This window comes from Lepidochelys olivacea, assembly GCF_965140295.1.
Source record: "Lepidochelys olivacea isolate rLepOli2 genome assembly, chromosome: 2".
Taxonomy (NCBI): domain Eukaryota; kingdom Metazoa; phylum Chordata; order Testudines; family Cheloniidae; genus Lepidochelys; species Lepidochelys olivacea.
This window is the reverse complement of record NC_140412.1, coordinates 235,964,913-235,988,437: the sequence shown is the minus strand read 5'-3', so window position 1 is coordinate 235,988,437 and position 23,525 is coordinate 235,964,913. Positions and strand designations below refer to the sequence as shown.

The window sequence follows — 23,525 nt, the reverse complement described above, 5'->3', positions numbered from 1 at the left end:
CAGTCTTAATTTTGAAGATATCAAGAGATGGAGACTGTCACTTCCCTTCAAAGTTTGTTCCAATCATTAATCATCTTCACTACTAAAAATGCGTGCCTTATTTCTAATATGAATTTGTTGGACTTTAATTTCCAGCCATGGTGTCAAAATTATGCCTTTCTCAACTAGATTAAAGAGCCTGTTAAGTACCTGGTATTTCTTCCTGTGAACTATAAATGCAATATAATACAATCACCTCAGTCTTCTTGTTGATTGAGCTCTTTAAATCTCAGTGTAAGGCATTTGTTTACAGCCCTCCCTCCTCTTTTATTTATACATCCAAGGATTGCATTAGCCACTTTTGCCACAGTTTTGCACTGGGACCTCATGCTTAGTTGCTTGTCTGGTATACCTCTTAATGCTTTTCAGGGTCACTGATTTCCAGTATGCCATCCCGTATTGTCTAGGTATGGCCTGCATACTTTGTTTCTAGATTTATAACTTTGCATTTGGGTGTATTAAAATTCATTTTGTTTGAATAGGCCCAGTTTACCAAATGATCCAGATTGCTGTATCAGCAACCTGTCCTCTTCATTTGCTTTCATCTGCAAATCTTGTCAACAGTGACCTTATATTTACTTCCTGATCATTGATGAAAATGTTGAATAATGCTGGGGCTAACACTGATCCTTGTGGAACCCCACTAGAAAAGCCGCATTCTATGATGATTCCCCATTGACAAGTGCTTTTTCACATCTATCCAGTATCTATTTCTTAATAGAGGTGTGTGGAGGACAACAGATTTGTTTTCAGGTGTCTTTTATGGTTTCAGAATTATTCATTTCACGTTCATTCTTAATCCATTTAATGTGTTTTTATAGTATTCTATAGCACCAATTTTTTAAAATCAGAACATTGTGTAATATTAAGCCAAGTGCCTTACAAAATTAAGTATATTACATTTATGTAGTTCCTTTAATCAACCAAACATCTAATTGCATCAAAAAGTGAAATCAAGTGTGTTGGACAAGACTGACTTTCAACAAAACCATATTGATGTCAGACTAATGAGTTTATAATTACCCAGGTCATCCCTCTTTCTCTCTTTGAATATTGGCACAACATTAATACTTGTCCAATATTCTGGAATTTCCCTTGTATTCCAACTTCTTTTAAAAAATGTTTTCACTGGACCAGAGATCTCCTGAGCCACCTTTGAGTCTTGGGTGGAAGCTATGCAGGGCTGCTGACATAAAAAAGTCTTATCCACAATTAATGTAGTTTAATGTCCTCTTTAGTCAGTAATGGAGTGCACAGTGGTTCATCATCCTCATTATGAGTACATCATCCTGCTTCTTTCCAAATACAGAACAGAAATAACTGTTTTCCTTGAAAATCCTCAGAAAATTCAAGCTTTGCTCAGAGAATGTGCTGAAAATTTGGGGCAGATACAATGTGTGTTCTTTGGGTTTTATTTTTTTAAACAAAAAGTAGAGGTTGACTCCCGCTTCAAGTCCCTTTATAAGACATTCCATTTTCTTACCCAGGATTGATGTCAGACTAACATGCCTACAGTTACCCGGGTCACCTGATTTGCCCTTTTTAAATACTGGCACAACAAGTGTGAAAATCCAGAGTGGTAGCAAAGAAGTAGTAATCTGCTCCATAAATCTCTCAGGATTAAGCAAAATAACTTTCAGGATCTGTGTGCTCAAATAGTTCAGAGGTACAGGATCATTCTGTGAAATCCATTTTATAGCTTCTCCAGAAAATCTAAACCGTGTCTTCTCACACGTGGGTTTTGATAAATAGGAAATGCAGACTGAGTCTGTGATTTCATATTGTTGAACACAATGGCCCTTGCTCTGAGGCTAGCCACCACCATCATTTACATTTCCAAGGCTTCAGTCACATTTGATGGGTAAGTGTAATTACAGAGGTATACATGATACAAATTTTAATGTAATAGCACACAACAATCCTTCATTAGTCTTCATGAAGTTCACACATCAAGTAAAGTCTCATTTTAGTACTAACACACACTTTTGACCTAGGGTTAATTAATTACAGGGTACACATAATGTAGAAGTATTGTAATAGCAAACTACAGATGAAAACAATACAGTCAACATCATCTTTGATCTTTATCAGCATACGAGTGAATTAGTTTGAATGTATACTAACACTTCTTTGATATTCCCATACAAGTGAATTGTCCTGAAACTCTGGCACGTGCTGGCATCTGGCCTGTCAGCATCACATTGTGGACTGACCCCTCTAAAAGAGCTCGTTGTTGCATGGGGCAGGGAAAGGGTGGAAGATATACTGTGAATCAAGATATGTAAGACTTTAACAACATGCTATGGGATTGGATGTTAATAGGCATTAGTTTTCATTTCCCTGAATAGTGTGGGATGAAGTCACCTTTCAAAAGTTTGGAAATCAGTGCTAATCCATACTATAAGAACCTCAGATAAGTGTTGTCATCTTTTTATATCTTTGAGAAAGTTGCTGATTATTTGGCGTTTGCCATCCCATGTTGATTAGCCATGGTTCCATCCACTCTTAAGTAATGTCATTGTGTGTTTTTACTATGGATATAGTTAAAATCAGTAAACAAGGAGTTTAGCAAGTGGAACGCTACTCTGTTGATATCCCTGGAGTGCTGGGGTATGTATACACTGCAGCTGGGAGCATGCCTACCAGTCTGCGTGGGCAGACATGCACTAACTGGTCAAGTTAGTATGCTAAAAGTAGCAGCGTGGATGTAGCATGGGTGGCAGTACAGGCTAGCCCAGTGGTACTCAGCCAGGGATGTGCAGAGGTCTTCCGGGGGTACATCAGCTCATCTAGATAGTTGCCTCGTTTTACAACAGGCTACATAAAAAAGCACTAGCGAAGTCAGTACAAACTAAAATTTCATACAATGATTTATATTGCTCTATATACTATACACTGAAATGTAAGTACAATATTTATATTCCAATTGATTTATTTTATAATTATAAGGTAAAAATGAGAAAGTAAGCAATTTTTCAGTAATAGTGTGCTATGACACTTTTTTGTATTTTTATGTCCGAGTTTTTAAGAGAGGTGAAACTTGGGGGTTTGCAAGACAAATCAGACTCCTGAAAGGGGTAAAATAGTTTAGAAAGGTTGAGACCCACTGGACTAGCCACCCAAGCACAAGCCTGCCTGACTCCCTGGGTATATGTCCTTACTGCAGTGGCCACACTACTTTTAGTCCGCTTACTTGACCAAAGCTAGCACTTTGTGTGCCTGGGCTGGAAAGTATGCTCCCAGCTGCAGTGTAAATGTACCCCTGATGTCAGCCTTAGCTTTTATTTTTCTATATTTTGATGGGATCTGTAAGCACCTTATTGTGTGGGGGACTAGGGAGAGTGGTTATTTTTCAAAAACTTCTGATATTTAATTTTCTGTCTACAAATAGACACAACTTTATGTGATGGCAGGGGTGTGTGGGTGTGTATGTATGAAATAGAAATACAATTTAAAATACTTAGTGGCAGCTCTATTAGTGTCTGGGAGTCATATGTTCAGTGCTTCTTACTACCTTTTTTCATATGCTGTTCATTAGAAAATGATTAAAATGATTCTATCCTGAATTCACACTGTGACTGAAATGATTTAGTGCAGTAACTGCTGTGTGTGACAGGAATGACTAGCAAATATTTATATTATCCTTGTTCATTCACAACAGAAGCGTTTGAGCACAAATTTCACATGTTTAATTCACACAAGAATTCCTTGGACAGTTTACAGAATACTCATTGTCTGTTTGTACTCAAAAATTACTCCCCTGGGTTGCATTAATCCATAAATGTTTCTAAACAGGATTGTAACACTTTTTGAATTATTATTGCTATATATACTATAAGATGTACATCAGCTATATGCACTATATTGCAGTTGCTGGATGTATTAAGTTTGGAGAAACACAGGTTATGTTCTGATATCTCTACCAACAGGACAGAATGAGCATTTTGATTTTCTCACTTTAATTTTGGAAAGGTCAGATTTGTTGTCTTGGACTAATGCTAATAGAAGCTGTAGTTGACGAGGGAACAGTGTAAAGTGTCAATGCATGGATACTTAGGATATTTCATTTGATATATTCCACTAAAGCTATTCAGCATTTGGTTTTCTTTCTTTGACCTAAAATAATACTATTTTGAGATGATTGGCTCATAAATTACAAGTAAATAGTGATACGTGATTGGTCTTTCTACTGAATTCCTCCTTTAGCCTGAGAATTGAAAAAACTTATTTTGTTATATTATGGCACAAAAAAAAATTGAGGTTGGAAATTTAATTCCTACAAGATATTTTTGGTATTATAGTTCATGATATTCCATTTTCTCTCCTATTTTTGTGTAGCAGTATCCATAGCAACTACCGTCATTTCAATTTCTCATCTTTTCCTAACAGTGAATGCTACCTGTAATATGCGAACTGCTCAGTTTACTCTCTTGTAAGGGAACACAGACTGACTAGCTACTATAAGACTTCATGTCTTTGATTTCCTTGGGATCTGTGGGTGCCTAGTACCCTAAAAATCAAGCTACTTACTTAAGAACCTAATTATTGATTTTAGGTGTCTACATTTAAGGTATTTAAGCTATAAAAATTCTAACTTGATATTTTAAGCCTGTGTTTTGGCTTTGGGCAGGTTCTGGTATGATAAACTAAAGAAAGTCAAGCACTCTTTCTTGTTGGGAATATTAGTCTTCTGTATCGTTTCCTGTGTTTTCTTCTGCCGATATAGAAAGTTGACTTAACTTAATTCAGAACAAGAACTGCCACTGAATTCCACCCCCAAACTTTGTGGTTTTGCACTGATAGAATGCTTTTAGAAGTTAACCCATTGTATACTGTGCATGAACAAAAGACAATAGTGGTGAATGTAGGGGACAGAACGCTGAGGAAGAATTCATTATGTGGGAGTGAGTAAGTGAGGGAGTGCCCCTTCTGGATGAAAAGGAACTTGGAGCCTAGGAAAGGGGGAAGATGAGAGAGAATGATCACGACTTTATCCCAGACCAGACCATGTGGACCCTGCTGATGCTCACTAACAGCTAGTGTGGGTTAGATTCCCACCCTGCCATGCTTGCCACAAACTAAATGTTTATGTAGACAAACCCTCTCTCATAATTGTAACATGTACACTTTATCCAACAAGGAAAAATAAATGTATGGTTTAGAGAGAATATCTGTATTTAAGAGCTCAAAGTGTGGAACACAAGCAATTTTTGTTGAAAAATCAAAAGACCAATGCCATACAGTTGCCACTTTAATGTGAAAAAAGATTTTTGGGGAGTGTGTGGGGGAAGTCTGTTAGGTATGCTATCTAGCAGCATGGTAGCAGAAGCAGAGGGGAAGATCTGTAACAAAAAATCAAGCTCTTAATTTTTTAAACTTCATACCGAAAATATTCAAAACTCCAAATCTGGCTTGAATCATAATAGAATATATTCACTTTATTGTCTGTCACGGAATTGGCATAAAATGTTTTCCTTCAGAATCATTTAAATGCTTTTTTTAACCTATGATATCTTCACTTATCTTCCTATTTTAGGGACCTATCCCTTAGAGGTGGCGCCAGGGCTTGGGGCTATGGGCTTCTGTCTGGCGGGTCTCCTGAAACCGGCTTGCAGATGCCTGGTTGAGAACTGCTGCTCTAGAGGGTGCGGGTGTGGATACATTTCAGAGGTGGAGTGCAGATGGCGGGTCGGTTACAAATTAAGTGTTGTGGATGTGGATCCAAATTTTTGTATCTACGGGGCTCTCCCCATTTTTCCAGTCTCCAGTGGCCTGATTAGAATGTGTGCACAGGTTACAATCCAAGCGTTCTGATCTATCTGGATTGTCTTACTGAAAAGAGAATAGGCTCTTACCAAAAGTGTACATTGCTGGGTATGAGGCACTAAAAATGAATGTCCTTGGATATGGTGTTAGGCATGCGTGCCAGTACATCACTGATGTATAAATAAACCAAGAATAATCTTCTTTTTCCACTGGTGATGAAATAATATTCCTATGGCAACTGCAGAAATTGCTTAGATAGAAAAGTAATATTACAAGTGTCTTCAATCTATTTTTAGCTTTTTAAATGTAATCTACTTCTTGAAAAATAAGGAATACTCACTTGATATCCCTCTGCAGACCACCAGCAAGTGCACCCATAGACACTGCTGGTCCTCAGACTGCAGTGAGGAACCATTTACTGAACAGTTTACTATTACTCTTCATTTTCCAAGTAAGCAGTTTTGTATATGATTGCAAACATCAAGAGATCAATAACTGTAAAACATGCATAACTGGAGGACTCTATGGCCCTCCACTCATTGGATAAAACGCAGCTTCCCAAGAGCCAGTGCACTCTGCAATGCCAGATTGTATGGTGTGCAAGCTGCATAGATTTTTTTTATAGAGCCCAGATTTTTATACATCTGCTTGGCAGTATGCTTGTGGAGGAAGTGAAACTGGAGGGTCCATTTGCATAGATTTGTTTTTTTGTTATTTAAATGGCTCTCCCTGAGTCAGAGGATTTTGTGCATAAAAGCCCAGGTAGGCTAATTTAGCTATGGGACTTAAGTAGGCTCTGTGTATTTGGCCCTATGCCAAACTGGTCCCAATTGAAGGTCATTCCAGATGTTGCTTATAAACCTTTAAAATCCTCGGTTCTCTTGCCGGTAGTTTACCTTTGATACTTTTTTCTTTGGCTGGAAATAAACTTATTAGAGACTAATTACAAGGCAACTCTGTGAATCCGATGACAGCAATAGCACAACATATGGTTGATCCTGCTTTTACATCTGGCATCTCAAAAGACGGCCCTGTCCCAAACAGTGTACCAAGAAAGATTATCCTTGTTGTCAGGGTTGTGACTGAGCAATGTGAGAAATTTATTGTCTGTTGTCTGGTGGTGAAGGAAGTGATTGCTGGTAGCCTCAGCTGATCAGCTCATAGATAATATATGAAGCTGTTAGATCAGGTAGGGTTACAGGAAATATTGTTTAAAAGAAACTTCTGACCTAATCTTAGTTGGCCCTCATCCAAACCAAGGTGGCTGACTAATTCAGGAGATACAAAAATCTCATGGTTATTCCTTTAACTGTGGCCTCACTGTAATTTAGGGAAGGCACTAGCAAATCTTATGAGACTGAAGATTCCCAGTTAGACTGTTACAAGATTTTTGTGTAAAATTACAAGAGAGAACTTCACAGCTTTTCCTAGAAAGGACTAAGTGGATCCTCTCACTTCTCAACATAAGCTGTTTTTCTGTGTTATCTGTCCCAGTCTTTGTTACAGACTTTATTCCTTACGTTTCCTTAGGTTTCTTTTCCCAGCGCTGGTAATTTAATGTGTTTTTTTTAAAGTGACTCCCCTAATGTTATGGGAATCAATACTATACTTATTCAACAAGGATTCTTTTGCTTAATACCTGTGACTCAGTTTTCTTGGATTTTATTCCTGGTGGCATTTAACCCTGTCATTAGAATGACAGCATTGTAGAATGATTTTTCCTCCGTAAGGGCTCCTCTTCATGCACTGTCAGCTTGTCAGCCCTCTTTAAGCTAATTTTTTATTTCTCTAAAGAAACTGATTTTTTTTATTTGTCTGCATGTTCTTTATAAACTACCAGCTTTTCAAGTGCACTGCAGTTTCACTACTGTGAAATGCAGAGTCCCAAAACTGTGCATGTGACACTTGGAAAAAGATGTAATTTTTTTTTGCTCTGGGAATAGGAGTTAAATAAAGGAAAACAATTGCCATTCATGTAAGATGTATTGAAACTTTGATTATCTTGTTTATGGATAACTGAGTGACTTTAAACTTCAAACAAAAAGAGCAGAGAACTTTGATCTGTGGTACAGGAAGTCTCTTTTAGATGACCTAGCATAACTGTATGGGTGGGAAAAAAAACAGTATCAATTTACCTATGTTAGGCACGTCACTTTTTTTAATGAAAAATGAGGAAGGGCAGCACGTGAAGGAACTGGAATTTAAATGTCTGATACCTAAATTAACCTTGGCAAACAGTAAAAACAATTATTTGGATTTGGGTAACCAGTACTTTCCATGAAGGTCTCTTGATGTATGTTTGTACATTATCTTTTAAGGTTATCTTAAATTGAAGCTATTGTTTGTCGGTCTTCACTGTGCAAGGCTTTCATCTGATTTAATTACTGCTCTATAAAAGTTCAGAAAAATACTTTCCACTCAGCTGACTCACCTCTTGCAAGCAATTTTATTCAAACTATTTAAATAAGGCTAACTTTAAAAGCCAATTTCCACATAGTTTAATTGACCTTCCCAAATCATGAAGGGGCAGGAGCCTTCTAGTGCATTTGCTTGCTCTGCTTTTGTGATAATTTGTGGCCAAACTCAACATTGGGACCATAAATATAATTGTTTGGAGGATTTTTGCATATCAAAGCAATGCAAAGGCAAATGTGGTAAGGGAAAAATAGTTGTCGTATTCAAAAGAGAAATGTACACATTTGTCCAGCCAAGCTCAGTTCCTTTTTACTTCTGTATTTTTATAACCCATGATACATTGAGGCTGAACAATTTATCAAATGAACAGTTTCCAAATGACCCACATGTTTAAAAATATGGTTCATGCTGAGGGGTTGGAACCATCTAGAAAACAGTGACTCACAAGTACTCTCACTCTCTTGCAGGTTTGAGTGTTCTTTGTGGAGACTTGTAAGGGACAATGACTCCAACTGTCCTCGGTTCCTTTTTACTATTTATGTGAGGTCTTGGCAAAAGTGGGGAAGGATGTTGTGTAAGTGTGAATGTGTAGAGGCAGTACACTCAGACAACTCCAATAACAGGTTAATAGTCTTTCGTTCATGTGACAATAATCAATGTACCTAGTGCCAGTTTGAAAAATTGTAAGAGAGTTTGCTTTAGTCTTTGCTACAGGACAGATTGTTCTTAATTTGTGGGCGAGGGAGGGCAGATGGAGCTCATGCTAGAAAATCCTTGCATCTAATATACTGAGAAATTCTGTGTGCTGCATTACATAGTGTGAATTATATTTGCAAACCTTTCAAGACAGTGGGTCAATTGTGAAATTCAGGGCTTTCTTTTTTGTGCTTTGATATCTTAATGTTCACTTGAAAAGGGTCAGTAGTACTTACTACAAGTCCTGTAGTTGAATTACTTAACAAGAAGTTACTTGCCTAGTTCAGCCTAAATGGACAGTGTAAACACAAACCTGTAATTTGGTTTATAACACTGTGCTTTCACATTTTTATAGTTTAAAAAGATACTTAATATAATCCCTTTCATTTGATTTGGTGAGTTAGGATTGTATCTCCAGCTATTTCTTAAAGAAATTCTGTATTTCTAACTTTGTTAGGGTTGTAATTTAAAATGCAAACATACAGTATTTTGAGGCATACACTTCCTGCAAAGCTCATGTCTGTTACTAATGGGAAGCAGTTTTCGTTTGTGTCCAAACGTATAGCAGACTAAAGAGAACTGAAAAGTATGCATTTCCCAGTCTAAGCCTAGAAAATGTACAACATTCTTTCGTCTCTAATAAATAAAGCTGTGTATTCCTGCTAAGTGTCCTGTGTATAAAGCTACTGCATATATTAAACATAGCAATATATTTACAAAAATTAAGATAGATTTTTGTAAATTTTCAGTAGGATTGCCAATTTTGGTTGGATGTATTCCTGGAGAGCATCACAAGACATAATCTTTAATTAAAGATTAATTCCTGGAGACTCCGGGCCAATCCTGGAAGGTTGGTAACCCTATCCTTCAGTGTTTCTCAAATGTGGCCACCGTGGCTGCACGAGGCCACCAGGGGCTTTTCTTGAGGCCACAGCTTCCTGGGTGGTGAATGGGGCAGAGGGGTGGACAGCAGTGTCCCTTCCCCCAGGGCCACCAGTAAGGGTTTGGGCCTTGCTCCTGCTGGAGGCGCACACGCTGGGGGAGCAGGCCGGCAGTGAGTTCCCCACCTTCCCGGGATGGTGGGCTCGGGCTTCAGCCACAGGGTGGTGAGTGGCAGGCTTCAGCTGTGGGGCTTCAGGCTCCATCTCTGGGCCCCAGGCTCCATCTCTGGGCCCTGGGTGCAGGGCTTTGGGCTCTGTTGCTCAGCCACCCAGCGGCAGGCTCCAGCCTGTGGGGCTGCGCGGCAGTGGGCTCCATCCCTGGCCTCACCTTCTCCCGCCACCCTGATGGTCCCTGTTGCATTTCCTAGCCTGCCATCCATTCCTCCATCATCCTTGGCCCTGCTGTCTCCCTATCCGCCTCCCCATCAGGGTTTAATTTGTCTCCCAAGTCTGCTGTGAAAAGTGATATTTGTGTGTTTGTTAATATCACTTTCACAGCAGACTTAGTCGCTAGCTGGGAGGCTGTGAAAAGTAATATTAACATACAAGCATCACTTTTCACAGTAGCAGACTTACTAGCCAGCAAGTTTTAAAAAAATAAAATGAAATAAAAAGCAACCCAAAAAGCAAAAGAAACAACTAGAACAAAAGACAAGAACGTGCAAAGCATCGTATTTGTGTTTCTATTCTGTTTAGGTCCAGTAAAGAACAGAGACGAAGTGTACGTTATTTTTGTTGAGTCTGAAAAAAAACTCCATCCCCTACATAAATAAATTACAATGATTTGGACATGTATATGTGTATATTTGTTTTTCCTAAAGTTAATTAAACATTTTAGGAAAAATTGTCAGAGCAGCCACCAGCAAGAGTTGGTGGCCGCACTCTGAGGCCACCAAAAATTTGTGAGAACCCCTATTTAGTGGTAACATTACCTAGACAATTAGCTCCCCCCCATGCCTTGTAGAATGCTGTAAATAGCTTTTTCATCTGTGGTATCCTGATATTTAGTCTTGCTAAATTCTTACTTAAAGCAGAATACAGAGTAACTTTGGGTCTCTAGTGGAACATACACTTTTTTCCCTGTGTGATCTTTTGGTCTTGTTTGGATTCTGAGGTTCTGTGATCCTCTGCCTTGTTGTTATGCATTATTCAGTATGTCTTCACTTCAGGGAACTTTCTGGTGGTGCCTTGTAATTGGCTTTATTTAAATTATTTTTTCCCCAAACACAAAAAGCCACGGATATTTCCATGTTCGTGTTCTCCCTCCCTGCCCTTCCTCTCCCCACCCCTCCAGTCTGTTGTTACTTTAATTCAATGTCTGAAAGCACCCCTATTGTGATTTGGGTAGTCTTTTACTGAATCTTGTTGTGTTAGAGCTGCATGAGATGTGAAATAGTTACTTGTGCCATTGGATTTAGTATCACAATCTCTACTATTTTGTGTTTTTATGGAAAAGAATTCATATTGTGGATAGCTTAGAACATCAGGACAGTTTTATTCTTTGCAGCATAACCTGTTGACTCTCCCACTTAATATATGGGCACATTTTACAAGTTCCAGTAACTTGTTGCAATTCGTTGAGTCTCATTTCTGGAGGACTCTTATCCTGACCTCTGTCTTGGGTGCAGATTTGGTGGTGGCTTTTGGAAACTGGGAGCCAGTGTACCTTTTGGTGTCAAGTTTATGCTTCAACCTGGTCTATGTTTGCCTTACAATTTCAGTTAAATGCAATTTATTTAATGCAGTTCTCTTGCAAGTGTTGAGTTTATGGTATAGGTTTTCACTGCTCTTTCCATAACTTCTGCCACTAATGTCTCCGACATTTGATCTGCTTGTTATATTTTAACCTTCAATTTTAATATTGTCATTAGACTCTCATTTCATAGCCGGAGCCCCGAATACTCCTTGACACAGTGGGACCAATTTTCTCAATGGCAATATTAACTTATTTGTTTGCAGCAAAATATCCCTCATTTCCATGTCTACAAAAATAGACAGCTATGTCTTGTTGACATAAGATTTCATGGTCCGTGTCTTCACCATGATTGTTCAAAAGGATATGTTTTTTGTTATGGACTTCAAGCAGCATAGTTCCACTCTTGAGGCTGTCCAGCTCAGAACCTCCTTCTCCTCATGTATTCCAGGGAAGGGAGGAGCTTATAGCTGGCTTCAGCACCTTCTATACGCAGGCCTTGACTGATAGACTCTTCTTCAGGTGACTGAGGTGGCCAGCCTATACTTATCTCTTCTACTCCCTAATTACAAGCTGAACTTCAGTTCCCACTCCCCAGTGTCCTACTGCTTCACTCCATGGAATAATGCATATAGAATGGACTGTAGCCCAACACATTCCCCACCCTCCCCACAAGGAAACCTGCAGAGCAAGCATCAGCTGAAGGCAGGTCCCAGCACAGCAGGGAGCTAGAAACCAAAATGTTAGGCACATGGCTGCTGAAAAATGGTGGATTCTGTGGCAGAAGTACTGAATTCTGTGGCATCTTGGGGAAAAAGCTGGCTAATGCTGGCATGTAATTATAGCATCCATAAGCCCTGGTTTGAAATGAATGGGCCAAGTCACACCTCTCAGAGCTATTGTTTCAGGTTCTCTGCAGATGAGAGGTGTTTTGGGTTCTTTTAAAAAAGTTTCTTTTGGTTGAAGCAAACAGGCCAGAAATGTGAACCAATATAAACCAAAGGAAACTCTTTTGAAAATGGAAGTTGAGTTTCTGTGGTGAATTCTGCAGCAAATTCCACTGATCAAGGAATACTCAGGTCGGTACCTGACCATTAATAGAAAAGAATGTGGGATTTCCTTTTACTATGTTAGCCATTCATAGACCATTACAAGGTGAATGCTGCTTAATCCATGCTAAATGATAAAGAAGTGTTTTGTTACAAATTTCCAAGTTCTCAAAGGGCATGACTTTGGTAACCCAGTGTGGTCTTGCCTAGTTAACTTACCACCCAAGTTAAATCTGCTAAGGACTGCTTGAGAATTACTTGGGTTTCTGTTATCAAATGAGATGTGGACTTTTAGATATGAACTGCTAATTTGCTTGGTGAAAATTCTTTTAGTTCTGACTCTCATGGCGCTCAGTCAAATAGTCTGTTGTTCTTTTGGAGTCCATTTATAGAGTTTAGATTTCATACTGTATTTATTAGGTTTGATTCATTATATTCTTCAGACCTTTGAGTCACAGTTTCACTGGAAGATTTTTCTTTTCTCATCACTGGGATCTCTCCATGCCTACCACCAATCCAGTCAAGACGACACATTTCAACTTCCAGCCTCTGGTAAAGGAGTGGATGGTATTCCCTTCAGAGCTGACCAGTGCCAATCAAAAGGTCTTTTTATGCAAATTCTAATCTCTCCCCCCCCCACTGAGAGGTATTGAAATGCACTAGTAGAGGTAATATGCCCACTAGTTACTGGACGGGAATTGCATGCTTGCATTTTAAATGACTTGTCTTGAAAATGGACCTTTTGTGTTTTCAGTGGAAATTCATTGAAAATGGAAAGTCTGCTTTTGTGTAATTGATACTTTTTAAGTAGTGAGACGGTTGAGCTAGTTGAATTAACTGGCTGAGAGTGCCAGTGTCTCCAAGGGAAAAGTCGGTTCATGCATTGTGGAAGGGTACAGACCCTCCCGTGATCTCAGTTGGCAGAAGGAGTTGATCAGTTTTTTTTTAATTTTTGTTTTTTTAAGTTTCTAAATGTCCTGCAGGGGCAGACAATGAGTTTATTATTTGAGAATTGTCCTCTACCCTTGCTATTTATCCAGGTTTTCTAAAGGCACCCATCACTGTAGTTTCCAACAACCTCCCAAAGAGTTAAAAAACCAAACATGCAAATGCTACATGGCCTAATTTTATTGCTTTATCCCCTCTTTGCTCTCCTCCTACTCTGTGTCCCCTTTCTCTTTTTTCTTCTTTTTTCTCTAGTTCTGATTCCTCTCTTCTTTGCTGTTGGGAATATGGAAGAGCTAAGATGAAGAAGAGAGTTTTACACTTTTCTAAAAGAGATCTGATTTCTGGTTACTCTGACTATTAGGTAGTAAGCTTCAAAGCTTTTGCCCTCTTCCTACGAGTCCTGTCCTCTCTTCTTACATCCTTCACTCTTAAGGATGACCGCTTTCATCGTTACTTCTTGATTAATGTAGGTACCGAGGGAGATTACTACTCAGCTAGTTTCTCAATTATCTCGATCAAGAATGGGAGTTTGGATGCTGGGGTGGTAATCGACAAGGCCTGAGTCAAGAGAAGGTTTAAAAATATGTGGCATTAAGACATGCTCTAATCAAAGGTGCCCTCATTAAAGGTGGCATTTGATGATTTTTACCAGTAAAGGTGCCAGATGCATCTTTCCACAGCCACAGTGATCATGGGTCTGTGTGATGGGTGTACCAGGCTCAGAGGCCCCCTGCTGCAGGCCTCAGGGTCCTACCACACCCTGTCCCCAAAAAGGAGCAGTGGAACTATCCTCCAAGTGGCCTAGAGAGGCTGCGTGGGAAGCAGCAAATCAGAGGGAGGCTGCAGGACGCAGCCAGTCCAGGTCCAGAAGGCCCATACAAAAGGAACTGCGGTACAGAACAGGAGGCAGTTTCTGCTTGGAGCCATAGGAGCAAGGATGGTGTTCCTGTCTGGCTGAAAGGACTGCAGAACCTCAAACAGATCAGTTGCTGTCAGGGACCGGGGGAGCAAGGAGGAGCTCCTGGCTGGTTGCTGGAACTTGGTAGCTGAAGCCCTAAGGTAAGGATGAAGGGGTCATGGAGAAGTGGCCCAAGAAATTGTAGCAGCATCGTGACTAGTCAAAGGGATGCAGCGGGTGGCTGATATTTGTAGGGTCCCTGGGCTGGGACCCAGGAATGGTGGGCAGGCCCAGGTCCCCACCAGCCACAGTGGCGGAGGAGCTAAATCCTTGAGGAGGGAGTTGAACTGATCCCCAGAGAAGGGATTGAAGACCTTGAAGAGGGTCAGTGATATTGGACTTTAGGGACTTTGGTACATCCCCAGAAGGGGACCTGAACTGTTTAGCGACCCAGCTGGAGAACTGGGGTCAGAGAAGGGCCCAGAGAGGGTGAAGATGTCTCCAGGGAGGGAGCGCTGAGGGCACAGACCCATACCAGGGCCAGGACTGTTTAAAGACTGAGCCCAGGGAGGTCTACAGGAAGAGCCGTTCCACCCGAGGGATACTGAGAGGCCTATGTTGGGCTCTTTATCCCGGAAGGGGTTTGTTTTGTTTGTGTTCCATATGTAGACTGTGTGCGACTTGGCTGGAGGGCTGAGTTACGGAAGACCTAGCACAATTACAGAGACTGAGTGGAGGCACATGCACTTGGCCAGGGGGCACTCGCAAGAGGTGCGTGCCACTCTGTTATAGTGTGAATCACTGGTAGTGGTGCAGATTTCTTCCAGCACTCTAGTGTCTTGCTCAGGGAAAATACTGAATGCTGTAAAGAGGGGAGGTTCTGTCTTAGCATGTGACTGCTGCTGTCTGGAGAGGGCATGCGGGATTTATTTGATCTTCTCTGAGAAGCTTGTCGATAGTTATTCATATGGAGTGGAGCTGGCTTCTGAGTTTGTGTGGATGCAGTCTGAACTGAGACAGTCATTCACAGACCATTAAAATTCTGCAGTGCAGGATTTAGCTGCTGCAGTGGCAGAAGAGAAGAGAGATTTTAGTCTCAGCTACAGCCATAGCCTAGGATTCTAGAAAACCTTGTTTTGGAGTTTCCAGCTTCTGATCAGGTTTTCAAGTATTGCCATTTGTTTCCTTCCCTCCTGTGTCATCTGACATCAGTATCTGAGAACTAAAGAGATTTAAGGGTCTGAAGGTGCCAGTGTTTGTCTGTCTGGCAAATGCTCCAAGTTGTCCTAGTCTTATTTACATTAAATCCATTTTACATTGCTCTAGCAATGTAAAGCAGCTTTAGTGTAAATAAGAATCAGGTCTGTAGCATCTTACTTGGTCTTACAGTCTTTGGCTCTTCGGTTGTATATGGATTTTATTGAAGATGTTCTGGAATTTATCTGGGACCATAAATTTACAGGGGCAGACCATAGTGATAGTCCCTTCTTCCAACTTGTGTGCCTGCAGATTGATCTTGGTTTGAAGGAGGTGGTGACCTTCCTGGGAAAAGGGGTGAGTTCCTAATATTTCCTATTTCCATTTCTAGGCCAAAGAATTAGTCCAGTGTGAGACCAACTTTGTGAATTGATCCCAAGAATACCTGTGTAGCCCAAAGTAGAGTGCTTGTGTGTAGAAGAGGCGTTTTTTTTTTATTGTCAGTGTAGATGTTAGTCCCCTGTCATGATGAGCTTTGGGGACTCCACTATTGTCAGTCAAACGCCCGCTCTCCAGGGAAACCTACAATTTATGTGCTCTGAAGATTAGTATGTAATTATCTCCACTGATTTACAGATATGGTGGATACATGCAAAGGATTCTGTTTTTCCAAGGGATCCTTCTCTGCATTTGATGCTGAATGGGAGTAACATGGCTGGTTGGCCACTTGTTTTGTGTATTCGGATAGGGACAATGTATAGGGAGGATGGGGTGAGCCAGCATTGGGCCTCTGCTGCCAACTAACCAGGAACTGGTAAAAAAGGACAAGATGGGAGCCTTGTCTGATAAAAGGATGTGGAGGTCAGATCTGTTGACTACTGATCTTTCATCACATAATATGAATTTCAGGTCTGCGCTATTGGCTGTGTTGGTGTTATATTCACCTGAAGGGGTGGTTGTAAACTGAATGTACTATATTGGTAGTAAGTATCTCTCTGGTTTATTTTCTTTGAGTGTATGTTGTTTCCATCATTTGTTCTTTCTTTTCCTTACCCCAAGTCACATGATCCCATAATGGAGAAGGGAGGAAAATGGCAATACTGGTGGTCATGGGATCTGACCCTACAAAAGATCACCCATTTATAGGTGCTGGCCCCTATAAGTAGCTGGAACAACTTGTTCATGTCCTTAGCTTGAGCAAGTCAGTCTTCGCCTTGCATTTTGACCATGTCCAAAATTGAAGTATTGGTGTCTCTGAATGGCCATAAAAGGTTTAGCAATGTTTTAATGTCTGTATTTTAAGGAGGAGGTAGAAAATGCCAGATGTAGTAGGTATTTCTCCATGAAGACTCTTTCTTGTCAGAACTTTAGAATGAAATGTATTATAGCTGTATCTTGCAAATCACATTATAAAGCACTCCAGGAATGATCAGCAAGTTGGACTGCTCGACTTCTGACATAATCACTTTATATATAAAGTGATCTCCTTTCATAGAGCCAACTTCCTTGATTGTTCTATGGCAACTTAAGGTTTTATTTGTGGTTCTGTTATCACTTATAGTTGTAATTGCTTTTCATTGGGAGTTCAGGGTGCTCAGCAGTTTGCAAAATTGGACAGTTAGGACTTGTTTGTTTGTATACTGTGGGCCAAATTCAGATGCAAGTCTAAGATGATGTAATTTACTATGTTTTACTCCGGCTCTCTTGATATGTTACAGTTAAGACATAAATGGACTCTGACTTGCATCTTATAGATGTAACTTGTCGTACACTCCATCTCCTTATTTTGATTTATAAATGCTAGTCAGTGTTTCCTGCTGCACCCTTCTGGACCTAGTATGGCTATTGCTTCTTAGACTGACTTAGATTTGGAGGACCAAATGCAAATGTGATGTGTAAGAGGGGAAGGAGGTGAGATATTCATGTTTGTGAGTGTGCACAGTGAGGAGGCAAGAAGGTTATAAATTTCACCAGTTTAGACTCCCTGAAACAAACCTGTGACTGTCTCACTCAGTCTGTGAACGTTACACACAATCACTATGATTAACCTTGATATGCACCTTGCTTTTTGAACTTCCATCAAAAACAAATTTTCAAAGACCTTTGGTCAGCTTGGCTCAAGGATCTGAGAGTTGCTGTTACAGAGTCAGTAGTTTTGGGTTTTTTATGGTGCTCTCAGGATACTACAAAGTCTAGACCCTCTTTTGGAGAAATGCCTCATTTTTTTTCAAGTTATAGTACTGTAATTCTGATTGTGATTTCAGTTAGTGTGGTTTCATAAACCTGCCAGATGGGAATCTGAGAAACAAGGGATGGCCCTTATTGAAAGCCATGGTCACCAGTCTGAGGATGGAATACTGATGAGATGAAAAAATAAAGCTGAAAAGTGTCAGACTTCTGATATATTCATGTGCTACAATTTTGCAACTACAGTTTTACAGACAGGTCAAAGATCTTCAGTCTAGCCAAAAGAAAGCAAATGGTTTCAAATAGAACGGATGTTAATGCTCTGTTTGCCAAATGAATTAAGAAATAATTTGGATCCTAATATTTAATATGAAGATGAATATGGCATGATTAAGTTTTTTCAGAATGTTTTTTACAATTCAGCATCATAATACAGCTTAATAAAATACCTTTCCAAACATGTGCTTTTCTTTAGGGAAGCAAAGAAACAGACTGGAACCGATGGATACCATATTTGTTAAACAGGTTAAAGAAGGTGGACCTGCTTTTGAAGCTGGATTATGCACAGGTGCTGTTCTTTTATAGTGCTAATTTAATATAAAAAAAGCTATAACTTTTCTGCAGTCTTGTCATCTTGATTATTGCACTTTCTGGACTCTCTTACTCTCACCTCTCCCTCTGTGGACTGCCCCAAACACTGCTACTATAGTCTTCTCTAGGTCCTACCACTCTGATCACGCAAGTCCACCCCTTTGATTATTTTTCCATGTCTTCCTGTCTCCGCACCACAAACTCATGCTCCTTTTCCTTGCCTATAAAGTGTTACATAAACTTGCCCCCACCTTAATCCTGGCTCCCGTTTTATATTGCTTCCTCTCCCACGGTCAGCTCTTCAGTTCTCTGTTTGCTCCTTCTTTACTTTTTTTCACAATCTTTTCTTTTATGCTGTCAATCATGCTACCTCTCCACCTATCCATACTTTGAGCATTGTCACTAGATTTATCCTCTAAGTTAGTGGTTTTCCAACTTTCTATTTCTGGGGACCCAGTTGAAGAAAATTGAAGCTGAAGACCCAAAGGAGCTGGGGATGAGGGGATTTGGGATGTGGGCTCAGGGCTGGGGCAGGGGATTGTGGTGTGGGAGGGGGTCTGGGTTGGGGGAGCAAGCTCTTCTGGGGCCATGGATGAGGGATTTGGGGTGCAGGAAGGGGTTCCAGGTTTGGGGGGAGCTTCAGGGCTGGGGCCGGGTATTGGGGGCTCAGGCAGTGTGTGGAGCCTCGTGGCCCCCCTGCCTAGAAGCCGGACCTTCTGCTGGCTGCAGTGTCGGAAAAGGTAGGCACTAGCCATGGGGTGGGCAAATTTTTTGGGCCGAGGGCCACACCTGGGGAAATTGTACGCAGGGCAGGGGGTTGGGGTGCAGAAGGAAGTACGGGTGTGGGAGAGGGTGCAGTGTGCAGGAATAGGCTCAGGGCAAGGGATTGGGGAGGAGGAGGGGTGCGGACTGCAGGAGGGAGCTGGGGGTTGGGGTGCACGTGGGGTGTGGCAGGGGGCTCAGGGCAGGGGGTTGGGGGGCGGGGTGTAGGAGGGATTCTGGCTCCGGCCTTGCGCCGCTTACCTAAAGCGGCTCCGGGGTGGCAGCAGCGCGCCCTGGGGCCAGGGCAGGCTCCCTGCATGCCTGCCCTGGCCCCATGCTGTGCCGCTCCAGGAAGTGGCTGGCACCATGCCTCTGCGCGGCCCCTGCGGGAGGGGAGGGAACAGGGCTCCATGTGCTGCACTTGCCACGCCTCCAGGACTTCCCTGAAGCTCCTATTGGCCACGGTTCCCCATTCCTGCCCAATGGGAGCTGATGGGGGGCAGTGCCTGGAGGCAAGGGCAATGCATGGAACCTCCCTCCTCCCCCCCCAGGGGCCTCAAGGATGTGGTGCCAGCCACTTCTGAGATTGGTGTGGGACCTGCGGCACCATGGGGGGCAATCCCGTGGGCCATAGTTTGTCCACCCCTGCACTAGCCTGCCTTTGCTGGGCAGCACTGCCGATGGGACTCTTAACATCCCGGTCAGCAGTGCTGACCGGAGTAAGGTGACCCAGTGCCCGACATGCTGGGACCCAGTACTGCTTCTTGACCCACAGTTTGAAAAACACTGCTCTAAGTGCCCTCTCTTCCATCAGACCTCTACATCAAACCTAACACTTCAAGCAGTCCTGCTCTTCTTCAGTTCTCCTATAATCCCCTCACCCTCCTTTTCCTGAATGGTTGTCCTGTATTTTTTGTGTGTTCTTTGTATTATTTATTTGTATTAATGCCCCAAACCCACAATCAAGACTGGGGCCATATTGTAATAGGTGCTATACAAACATAAAGGAAGATGTGAAGAGCTTATAATTTAAGATAAGACAAGGGACATGTGAGTGTGACAAACAAGAGGAAGGGTTGAGGAAGGACAGGACTTTACATGTGGTTACATAGGTTATGTGCATAACTTGATGGTTCCAAATCATTTAACCCTCCACCTTCCCACTCCCCCAACCTATTTTAAAGCAAGTAAATATGAGCAGTCCCCATTTGGCCCTCTACCTAACCATTATTTTGCTTGTTTTGTCTGATTTAGTCCAAAAAATCTTTGAAACAGAGAAGCCATCTGTTTGTAAAGCACCATTTAAAGTGCATTACAAAGGCTAGGTCTGCACTAAGAGCATTTACCCCTAGGTATACCAGTATACTATGCTGGCAAAACACTCCTGGTCTGGATGCAGCCAAAGTTGCACTTTATACTGATGTGGTAAATACTCGCTAGTCCCCACAAGCAAAACAAGCTATACCAGGATATAACTCTTGTCTGCGCTACAGAATTCTGCCTGAATGCCTAAGTTGATCAGGCTCTCACCTCTTCGCACCACTATGCTGGCACAAGTCTGGTATAGACTTAGCCTAAGTTTTGTAATAATTTGTGGTTCTTTATTTAAATTCTTCAAGAAAAGTTTTTAGAAGGAACAATCGTACAAATTATACAACTACAGATTAGGTAGCTGGATACCATTGTAAATGAGAATTTCTATCCTTAAAAGCGTGGCAAACACTATACTATACAAAAGCAATGCATGTGAGTCAGAGAACACTCCTGACCTGGCTGTTGAGATTTGATTTTTTTTTTTAAATGTATACATGTATTAATTGCTTGGACTAGGGTAATTTTTTTCAAAAGAAATATGAAAACTCTAGGGCATTTAGAAAATTAAAAATCACAGCACTGACTTTCCAGGCTCTGCAGTACATCCTATTTTTTTTCTTCTCTCTTTGATATAGTTTTACAGTAGCAAGCATTCTCTGAGCAACCATGGCATCATTTGATGCTGGTGTATAGAGAGAGACGTTTTGGCTTGATAAAGTGCAACATACGCTGAAGTTGTACAAAAGGAGCATGTTACTTTTCTGACCGAAGATGAAATTCAATATTTGCCATACTGAAAAGGATAAAATCAGTACAGAGAATAGTTTATTTTCAGACTTATAAAAAGGTAGAGAATAAATTATAATTTTTTTTTTAAATTGCCCACGTGTCCTTTTAAGGAGACTACTGATAGTCATAATATCTAATTAGGTCATGTTGCTATTTCTGTTAAAAACTGTAGATTAACATGTAGTATTATGGCTGTGTCTTGGAAATCACATTATAAAGCACTCGGAGAACGGTCAGCCAGTTAGACGGCTCGGCTTCTGACACAATCACTTTGTGTATAGTGGGTATCTCATTTTGTGGAACCAACTTTTCTTGGGTTGTTCCGTTGCAGTATATGGTTTTATTTCATTTTATGGTTACACTAAAGGGGTTAAAAGATTTTGAAATCGAATATGAACTTAAGTAGTTACGTTTCATTATTTTTGTCAGTTTATATTTCATTGCTGCAAGGCACTTATTTTGTATTATTGAATGTCTCATTCACAGTTTGATTGGACAGAAACACCCAGTTTGCAAGTGGATCAGTTGCCTGGAAAAGCTAAATGTGGCATGCTGTAATATAGAGACTTGTGATAATCTTGTAAACTTGAATGAAAGGATATCCTAACTGCAGAATGGTTTAGTTTAAACATTTTTCATAGTTCTATGTAGTTTTGTATTCATAAGTCTAATTGGGTTGTTGCTGAGCAGGTCCATAGTTCCCATGTTTGACACTCAAAGCATTTTACCTCAGAGATCACGTCTGAGAATCCCAAACATGGTAGAAAGCAATTACAATATCTATAACTATAATGGGCCCGATTATGTACACCTATGCAAAGTGGGTATAAGATACTGTCAGGACAGCATTTTGCATGTACTCAGCGCAAGTGTAAATGACTCTACAACATACAAGGCAGAGGAGAATTGGTACCAGTGTGTTCAGATTGAGTCACAATGTTGCCAAAAAGTATTGAGGTGGGTTTAATCATTGGATAACTGTAAGAACAACTTTCACTTACTTCTTCCCACAATAAGTACATTCTCTCCTTCTGTCTACCTATGACAGAGCAAAGCCCCTTCCACCTTATAATCTTCGTTCAATCACTCCATTCCTGAGGCTGATTCTGTCTTCGGTGCCACTTAAACTTCTAGGCAATTCCTTTTCTGAGTCATTGGGCACTTGATCCAGGCTGACCCACATCACTTCTTCTGGTTCCGAGTCTGAGAGCTGAATTGAAAATCATGGGAGAGCAGGCTGGAACCAAAAACTCCACAGAAAGACAGGTGATATGAGGCAATATAAGGATGTTCATCATTACTCAATATTCCTATGTGAAAACAAGAAGTACCAAATAATTGGGCAAGGTTTGAAGCTATAATTTAAAAAAAAAAAAAAAAATCCGTTCCTATTTTCAGTGGCAAGAGGGAAGGCTCTGATGGTATTTGGAAGAAGCCCTACAATATGGCTGAACTTCTTAGAACAGGATTTAAAACTTCTAAGTATGTAGCTCTTGGCCTAAATTATGACAAATTTTATCTGTAAATTTTTTTTTTGTAGTTTGAGAATGATTCAAGCATTCCAGACTAAACTGTGGCTTCAGAAAAATCCAACACTTCAGTGAAATTAGGTAGGGAATTCACAATGATCTACCTACTTATCTGGAGTTTGACTTTCTACCAGCCAAGATTACTCATCGGTCATGTGGATTATCAGCTGCCAGGATGTTTGGCATCAAATTCTCTTCTGTAGTGTTGCTTATTATTCTTGCTCACCTTTGGGAAACTACTTTAGCCAGCAATACCAGTTCAGCAAAACAATCAGCTGAAACAAGGACCCAAATGCACTGTTCAAAAGGTTACATTTGTAAACCTCCAATGTGTGATCCTTTATTCATCATGTGTTGAAAATCATATGTACAGTCTAAACCAGTAAAAAGAGGAACCATTAGGTCAGTTTCTGGATATGGAACTCAGCTGGGTTAGATCTTCCAACTGAGGACAAAGTTCTGCATAATGCCAGGAAGCAGGAGAGGTGATCGCTCAAGAGTGTTCAGCAGTCATGTATTCCAAAGAGTCTCCAGTATATATCTATAATTGGTTAACCTCTTCTACAGGGTATTTGTATAGAGAAGATTCTATCTAAGAAAAATAAGAGTTCTTCCTCTCTGTGTTGTTAGAGTTCAAGTCGTCTTTTCTTCTGTTTCAAAGCCTCTTATATGTTGTTGTCCGTCCTTAAACATTTTCTGTTTCTTTCTTTT

General features: G+C 40.7%; 1 protein-coding gene across 4 annotated transcripts in view; it reads left to right on the top strand.

Moving 5' to 3' along the window:
* Positions 1-23,525, top strand: part of ARHGAP21 (Rho GTPase activating protein 21) — a 195,561-nt gene that overhangs the window by 95,915 nt on the left and 76,121 nt on the right. For 3 of the 4 annotated variants that reach the window (XM_084621857.1, XM_084621856.1, XM_084621858.1), the window contains one exon: positions 18,305-18,397. In XM_084621857.1, coding sequence (XP_084477983.1) covers positions 18,305-18,397 — 93 coding nt within the window. Of the gene's footprint in view, positions 1-18,304; positions 18,398-22,877; positions 22,896-23,525 lie in introns of those variants that run through there. The other variant, XM_084621859.1, reaches the window with a different exon arrangement.